General features: G+C 31.4%; 1 protein-coding gene across 6 annotated transcripts in view; it reads left to right on the top strand.

The window, feature by feature from the left end:
- The first annotated feature begins 3,179 nt into the window (after window positions 1-3,179).
- The window catches only part of put (activin A receptor type 2 punt), a 36,598-nt gene continuing 30,765 nt past the window's right edge, over window positions 3,180-9,012 (top strand). For 3 of the 6 annotated variants that reach the window (XR_010844855.1, XR_010844856.1, XM_014426174.3), the window contains exons 1-5: window positions 3,189-3,298; window positions 5,656-5,765; window positions 6,082-6,260; window positions 6,392-6,545; window positions 6,734-6,870. Coding sequence is in view for 4 of the 6 variants with exons in the window: in XM_014426174.3 (XP_014281660.1) it covers window positions 3,219-3,298; window positions 5,656-5,765; window positions 6,082-6,260; window positions 6,392-6,545; window positions 6,734-6,870 (660 nt within the window). In the remaining 2 variants the exon portion in view is untranslated. Of the gene's footprint in view, window positions 3,495-5,655; window positions 5,766-6,081; window positions 6,261-6,391; window positions 6,546-6,733; window positions 6,871-9,012 lie in introns of all 6 variants that reach the window. The other 3 variants (XM_014426176.2, XM_014426175.2, XM_024363619.2) reach the window with 3 other exon arrangements.

Consider the following 9,012-nt stretch of genomic DNA (forward strand, 5'->3'; position numbering starts at 1 on the left):
TTGACGAAGTACCTCTAAGCTAATGACTCGGAGAGGTAGGGCAAGAAGAAGAAACTATAAGTTCCAATTTTGTACGTCAACAAGAAGTATGCTAGAATTTGTACTGATGAGCAAGTAAGGAAGAAAACGTGACTCACTGCCTGTAAGTGAGGGAATGAGTTGAAGCAAGAGTTAAATGGTATTCTAGCGACACGCTTCTTGCTGCTCTAGACTGTTAATAATTCCGTCGCCGAAATCTCTATGGCCTGGCATGACGCAATCTACTAGCTAACACGGAAACTACTACTGGTGACAAGCAAACGCCGTATATTAGCATTTGTACTATCAATCGTAAATACCTTAATTTTAATATGTAACAACGATATAAGACATATTACTTATTATTATATATACACATATACATATTATTAGATAATAATATGTATATAAATTTATCATTTGAATTAATAAAGTTTCCAATATAATCTGCTGATGCTCTGAAAGCTTACGTCTTACACGTAGTACCTCTCAACGGCATTTAAAAATCCAGAGACTTAACTATACTAAAATGAGAAGATCTCAGTGTGAAATCTCGGTTCACAAGAAACACCTCCTTAGGTAGAGGATGACAATTTACATAGTGGATCAGTTACTTTCTAGTGTTATCTTTTAGGAAATGTTTATTGTCTTTTATTTCTCTGCCTTCTCTGAATCTCTTATTCCAACATCTTTTATCCTTTCATAGGACCCAGCGGCTGGCACCCTCCGGTCTCACATATCCCTTTATATCTACAGGAATAGCACCCTGTAGGACGAGGTTATCATTCTTGAAGACTGTAACCCGTAGGTCTCATCCTATCTATTTACCTCATCTACCTTACCTATGTGAACACGCATTGTCGAAGCCTTCTGGTCAAGAGTACCTAATATTATCTATTGGAGTCAGATCTAACACAACCACTTCGACAGTGTAACCTAATCCGTGAATTGTAGTAGTTCACCTTAAGTTTTTATTTCATCGGAAAAAATTAAACAGAACAGAAACAGATACTATTATGAATAAAGAACAAGACAAAAAAAGAACCTTGTATAATAAAGTGTAATTCCCGCAAAATGTGGCATTTAGATAGATTTTAAAAAATCTGCATATTTGTGATAGTATTACTTTACTGGTTAGTTAATCTAAGCCTTTCGGAGACAGCGGTTGGAAGTAAGTGGAATGCTAGAAATGGATTTAATCTTTTTATTTTACCTCAGTTGTTAGTGTCGAGATGGGCTCGTTTCTTTCCAGAAGGCCTCGGCAATACGTCGTTAGTTTATAAAGGTAACGTAGTTGACAAGGAACATGATTAGATAGGATGAGACTAACGGGTGACAACCGTTATACCTCAGGGGATGGCAACCTCGTCCTATCGGGTACTAATCCGATAGAGACGAGGGAGGTATGTAAGCCCGGACGGCAGCTAGCCGCCGGAGCCTACGAAGGGATAACAGGTAGAGGAGATAGTTCATGTCAAGGGTAAAGGAAAAATAACAAATCTTTAGGAAAACTGATCGGCTATGAACTGAAATTATCTCAAGTAGATACTGTGGATTAGTGATCAATTAGGGGTTCTCGCTGTGACCGAAAAACGGTCTTATCTTATCTCCTTGAGGTAGTTTCGCCCATTATTTTGGCATCGTTTATTTATTATTTTATCAACATTACTTAGTAGTATGTACAATACAATTAATAATATGTAATAATAACAATTTTTTTTTTAATACGGAAAGCAATGTATACATTTGAGAGCTCGGTGAGTCTCGTGGTGCTGCGCTGTGGTGGATTGGAGCTGAACTTCTTGCTCCCCCCGCTACACTGTATCTTAAGTTTATCTCGTTCCTAGCTGTTAGCCAAAGTAGAGGAGAGTCGCTATGCTTTTTTCTATTTCTAGCCTGTAACATTTAATCGACTTTCTCTTGTGAACTCTCGAGCTCTGCTCTACCCCTCACACGTGGGGGATAGAGTGGGCTCAGGGATCCTCAGGTCGATTCTGTAAATATTGTATATATTATTTTATCATTATGTTATTTTATTTATTTATTTTTCATTCAGATAGTCTGATTATGTTCATCTTGTCTATTCTTTTGTTTGTATATATTTTAAGAAAGTTTTTTTATTTTTTTAATTTTATTTTATTATTATTTTTTTATATTTTTTTTTATTTTAGTATGTATGAGATCATTCATCAATATTACCTATTGCCCACAACTGTGTGGCAGATTGGAATATCTATCAATAAATAAATCTATCTATCTAAAAAATCTAATCTATAAAATCTCTTGTGAAAACTCTACACTACAACCGCTATGTAAGATTTCCTGCATTTAAAAAAAATATAGCCCTTATTATCCTAACCCTTATTACGTGTCTTTTAAATCTTTGATGAAGGTATAAAAACGCATTTATCTTGATCTACTAAAAAAGATAAGTGATCACTAAATCCGGGATTTAATACTCTATAACTTTGGTCCAAAAGTTTCTTTTTTTAAATTAGAGTAGCTTCTTTGAAAGTTAAAAACACTTAAAAACGATTTAAATTGACCATAGGGATTTTTTTTTATAGCAAATTCACTGATCAATTCTTATTTTTCTGTCAATTTGACTTTTCTGTCAAACCGATTTCTTAGTTTAAGATACTCATTTTAGGCAAAATTTATGTTTTTTAAATTTATTACAGAATACTATTTTCATTAAGGTGCTTTTAAAAGTTCTAGGCCAGAAAATAAAAAGTTTGAAAATTTTGAAGTTTACTCCCCCCCCCCTCTGCTGGTTGGTTTTAGAACTTGGAACTGGGGAAAATTAGGATCATATTTTTTAGCTGAAATTATATGAATAGATTAAAACCATTTCCAGCTTTCCAACGCTTTATTCCAACCAGGATTTACTTGCATAAAAATATGGTTATCTTAATCAAAATAATAACAATTAGTAATTAATAGTATTGACCAAATGTCTGTTCTTTCTGCTAGACAGTTAAACTGTGATTAGATTTTGGAAAACTAAATAAAAATCGTGTTAAATAAAAATTAAAATAAATTAGTATGAAAACTTATTGTAATAAACTTATTAAAAATTCAAATCAAATATAAAAAAAAAAGACGCTCATTTCAAATATCATAGAGGCATTAATAGTAAGAGAACAACAACAAGGAGTTCTATATTCTGGTTATAAACCAGAGCGGAGCAGCCATCTTGTATGGTTGTGATCCAAGACTCCGTCTTAAGGTTGATTGGGCTTTTCCAATCATTTAAAGCATGGATATGGGAAAGTTTAAAGTGAGTGAAGTTTTGTCAGTTTGTATTTGTTAGTGGACTTACAGTTTTGATTGTATTGGATGATATATGTTTACACTGATTAATGAACACCTGAAGACTCATTGATGTAATTATCGTGAAGTTGAATATTAAATGGGAAACAGTAAGAATATTCCTTAAATGCGATTATGGTTTCTGAAAGGCTTCCTCATCTATAGTAAGTTACATATTTCTATCACCTAAGTGTTAATTTAGGGAAATAATAGTTCTCTGTTTACTAACATGGTTGGGGTGGGTCAGGTAGGCCCAAGAAGCCCCTAAAGTTCTTCAGCCCCCAAATGTTACTTAGTTGGTTTACTCCATTACTGTTTTTTTAATTTCAAATATGAATGTTTTACTCCTATTGAAAAACAAGTGCATATCTAGTAGTTTTTAGCGTTGCCTTTTCATTTCTTATTTACTATTGTATGTTGTAATTTATAATTTAATCTTTCAGTAAATATAATTGTTCATTTCAGTTTTAACAACATAAGATAGTTTAGTGTTTTGTATGTTTATGGATAATATTTTAGTGTCCTTAATTGATTCCGAATCATTCTCTTAAATTTTATATGCATGCCTGAATGATAGTTCAGCTATAACGTTAAAATCTAGTCTTAACGATGCCTTTGTTTTTCTTATCGATTTACACTCGTAGTTATCATATAAAATCAATAGTCTTAGTTACTCACTGAGATTTTGACTTGTTTACTCAAGTATACTTAAACAGACTTATCACATGTCATTTAATAGCATTGTTAATGTGATTAAATTAATATCTATTAAATTAATTTGTATTCCTCCCACTGCTATTTTAGTATATGTATTTTTCCATTATAGTTATTTCATCCCCCAGAAGATTCCAGCTTAAAACTGATTTCTAATCATATAGGATGTTTGTTTTATGTTGTTTATTGAAACTCTTTTTTTGATACTTAAGTTATATAACCACTTGTTAAGAGAGAAAAATAAATGACTAGTAATGTTATTCTAGTTTTTGTTACATTTGATGATTATGGAATCGTAAGCTTAAATAAAAAATACTGATCCAAAATTGTGAGTTCTGATTCTTTCCTTATTTGTTTACTTTGTTTGAGGCCAAATTCGGTAATTTCCTATTGTAGATCAAACATAGATAAATATGGAGATTAGATAATAAAAATACAATTTACTACTTAGACTTATACCCCAAAATTTTTAAGTTATTAATCTGAATAATACCATTTCTACGAGATATTGATGATGAGTGTTCACAGAAACTAGCTACTATTTTACTACGAAGAAATGTCTATCAGTTTATATGTATTTGATAAATCATTCTTATAATTGAAGACCACAGGGCAAAAGAAATATACCACTGTTTCCTAAATATTCAGGAGAACAATGTTTATGTTCGAATCTTCCAGTAGTCTTTTAACGGGTCAAGGTGAAATAAATTTAAAGAAGCTGTAGATTTTTAATGTAATATAGAATCTAGTTCAGTTTTAAAATTTGATTAAGTAATGCAAAGCGATAAGAAAGTGTAAAGTTTCCAAAGCCCCTATTAATCAGGGGTTAAATGAGGTGTTTCCAAGATCCCTTCATAAGAAAGAGGAAAATATGGTATCTAATTTTTTTGTAGTCAGCGATGAGATATGCTGTATACCAGTTGTTGACAACAAGAAAACTTAAAGCGATAATTTATTAGCCATGTTAACTTGGTTTCCTCTGGTACTGACCCTGTTTAAGCCTTCTTTATGGATTTTATCTCCATATCTTAAAAGTTTTATCTGGTGGTTCCCAAACTTTTTTGTTCTACCGCCCCCTTTCCAGGAAAAATAAAATTTTAACTGCAATTAATGGAAAATACATATATATTTATTGATGTTTCTACCTTTTTCGTAAAATATAGCAAAAAAGGTTTAAATTAGAAACATTGAACTTTGAAATTATGGAAGTATTTATTGAACTCAGAATAGAATATTATACAAAAAAAGTTAAAACATTCGAAATCATCTTAATGAGAAGGATGAACCTGGTGTGATGCTACCAATTTAGTAATCCTCGGCTCTATTTTCGCCCATCACCCCCCAAATGCACCTGTAGCCATCACCAACCCCCAAATGCACCTGTGGCCATCATTACCCCTCTGAATTGCTGCAGCACCCACAAGAGGGTGCCTACTTTAGGAATCACTGGTCCTATCAGAAACTGTAGTAAGTCATTTCTAGACAAAAAGAAATTGAGTTATTTCATTTTTCTCCTCTGGTCTTCAATTTTGCTATTCTTAAAAGTATGTTTTAATATTACTATATTATAGATTTTTTTTTTGTTTTATTTATTTTTTTGTTTTTGTTTAGGATTGATAATGAAAAATTGCTTTTAGCTTATAACTCACTCATGATGGTGACGTGTCGAGAAACGATGCAGAAGTTAATTGGATGTACCATTCTGACTTGCTACTTCTTAAGTAAGTTTTTGTTATATCTAGTTTTCTTTCACTCTTTTAATTATGGAATGTGACATTTGATTGTAAAATTAAATCAAGCCGATCATGAGGGTATAGGGGTAATGTATTACAGATATATATTTTTTTCACTATATTTTGTATTTTGTTACCAATATTAGTTTTATGATAATAGTAATACTTACGATTTGTTCTTACGAGACCTAAAATAGGGATAAATTACGCATTCATAATACTCTTTTGTAGTTTTTTTCAGTTGTTTATATTTTTATTTATTTTTTCTTGCTATTAATGGATATGGATATTCCATATGTTGTAGGTATATGCATGAGTCATAATATTATACCTCGGACTACTCATTGTGAGTTTTATAATGGTACTTGTGCGGACGGAGAGTGTAATAAGACTTTAGAATGTGAGTTGCCAGAGCAGGATAAAAGAATCCACTGCTTTGTTCTATGGAATAATTCATCCGGCACCCCTGAGGTCATAATGAAGGTAGGTTAAATAGTATTGTATTGATTTTTATAATAAATTAAATTTTGTATATATTATAAATATATTATTTTATTTACTACTACCATACTGGAAGGAATAATTGAATTCCTAATGTTATTAAATTGTTTAAGGGTTGTTTCCTGAACAATGAATGCCCTGGGCAGAACCGCTGTGTGGAAACAAAAGAAGAACCTAAAAAAGAGTTAATGTTTTGCTGTTGTGAAGGAAATATGTGCAATCGAGAATTTAATTTTGAACCGCAGCCAACTCCTCCGACTACACCAAGTGAGTCCTTGTATTTTAATTATATCTAGTGAGGATTCCTGTGTGTTATCAATAATGATTTCTTCATCGTTACAAGCTATATATTAAAATAAATCCATTACATTTCATTTGATAAAATATTTATAAATAATCATTAAATATCATTATATTATAATGAATCGAAAGAATGATTATTATGAATGTTCCAGAAGTTCCTGTTGAGAAAAGTGCACCTGACAAGAAATATCTCTACATCACATTCATCATTATCTTAATAATCGCGTTACTGTTCCTGTTGACGGTTCTCATCTATTACCTGAGGCGGAAGAAGGCTTATTTTAATGAGGTTAGCCATACCGTTGTTATAATATTTTTTTTTTATCCGTAGTTATTTGTTTATTTAGTAACAGATTTTCCTTTCATTTGCCTTCTTTCCTTGGACTATATTTAGTGGGTGAGTAATATTCTATTTCCATTTTATTTTTAAAAATAGAATAAATCCTAAATGGATGTTTAAATGTATATCTCAACATTCTCTAACAATATGCTAAGCTAGTGTGGCTTTATTATTATAAAAACTATGTTTATTAATTTATAAATGTTCATAATTTTTTTTTTTATCAATATATTTTATTTAATACCAGATCAGCCTGGTGGGGCTTACATGGTTATTATAACAAATTCAAATGTTTGAAATATATAATTTATTAGTTTTGTTACAAAAACTATTTTATAACATTACCAACCGGATTGGATTTACTCGAAACTTAAGAATTTCTAAGTTCTAGTTCCCTACTTTCTATTCCCTCTAGCTTTAAATTTCTCTTGAGATCCTTTTTGATTCTGTGATTTTGAATTAAACTCTATTGTATCTTCCTTCTGTATTTATTGCTATTTCCTTATCAAGCTTGTTAGTACTATTTTTTTTTCTGAAATTTCATCTTAAAAAAAAAATAATCTAGTTTTTTTATAGACCCCATGCATTCTTATATTAAGTATGCAACAAAAAATTAAAGTTAAGTTAGACTTTTGCTGGTGCTATCCACTGTAGTGGCTGAGAGTGTTTGTTAATCATTCTACCGTTACTGCTTATTTATTTCCTTGAAACTGCCTGCCACGGTTCTCAACTCCTTTAGCACCTAACCTCTACTAGTTACTAGTATTTTAAACCACAATATTAGACTTAAATTTAATTTTTTTTTTTTTTTGGCCTGGCAGAGTTAAACACAGTGATGAAGTTGCGATCCGATTTAAGTAATACAATAATTTTGTTAGATATTCTAGGTTCAATATAAGGCTGTGAAATCTTTGTATGAAATATAAACCATCAATTTCGTTAAGATTTTTTATTTTGTTTGATTAGGAAATAATATGTGTTATGAACTACATATCGTCAATGCGTTCAACTAAAATATGTGAAAAATGACATTTTTTAGATTTGATTAGTTTTATTAATTTAACCAGAACCATTTTTACAAAATAGTAAATAATGAATACAAATCTAAGGGTTTGAGCAGTAAAAAATGAAAATGAATATTTTGACCACGATTGGCAAAACATTGTCTTTAAGCTGTGTTGGCTGTGTCTCCAAGGGAGATCTATTTTCTCAAATAATTAGTTTTAATTAATTAAATTAAGAGATAAGAAAATGTTTAAAAAAAAAATTGTGGTTTTCCAGAGGACCGTCCATTGTCAAAGAGTTTAAAGTAAAATGTATTTCTCTTCTGTTTTCTGAAAAGCACCCGTAAAAGAAAAATATTTTTCAGTGTTTGAACTTAAATGTTTCTCTCTGCTAAAAGTTTTAACAATTTTTCTATTAATTTCGTCTGATATGACAAAAATAAAGTAAAGAAAATGTAACAAGCTAAACTAATCAAAACTCTTCTCCAAGATTATATCTCTTTATATTATATCTTAGAACTACTGGACTATTGACCGATACCCTGTAGGATTGTTTGAGACTCGGCAGCCCGGAGATAACTTCATACCTAGACTGCCCTGTAGTTTTAGCAAAATAGGACCCGTTGTCAGTAACAGTAATCAACTACCAGCAGAAACTGATCACCTCTACTGTCGGCAGTAACCAGTATGAGTCAATCTTTTCATGGCCAACAGTCATAGAAAGAGATAACACAACCAGGATCATTTTCTGCTAATAGAGAGTATTAACTGTTCATACTGAACCATCTTACTCTTTATAATAAAATTATATATCATATATTAATTATAATTAGTGGCTCAGTGTTATCAAGCCAGCACAGTGCCTTACTGCTGTACTCCTAGGGTTTGGGAGCCCTCCAGGGTTCACTCAGCCTCTTAAAGTGAGTACCCTCAATTGGGAAAAAATGTGTTAGTTGAGTGTGTTTCCGACGAAATCAACTTCTTACACAACCGTTTATCCAGTACTTCCGTACAAAGTACTCCACCTCAGACCCTTCATGGGCTCTAGTGGTACTGATTTATTTATTTATTTTTTTATTTATATTAA

The sequence above is a fragment of the Halyomorpha halys genome, unplaced genomic scaffold, assembly GCF_000696795.3.
Source record: "Halyomorpha halys isolate HHAL.00 unplaced genomic scaffold, Hhal_1.1 Scaffold558.1, whole genome shotgun sequence".
Taxonomy (NCBI): Eukaryota; Metazoa; Arthropoda; class Insecta; order Hemiptera; family Pentatomidae; genus Halyomorpha; species Halyomorpha halys.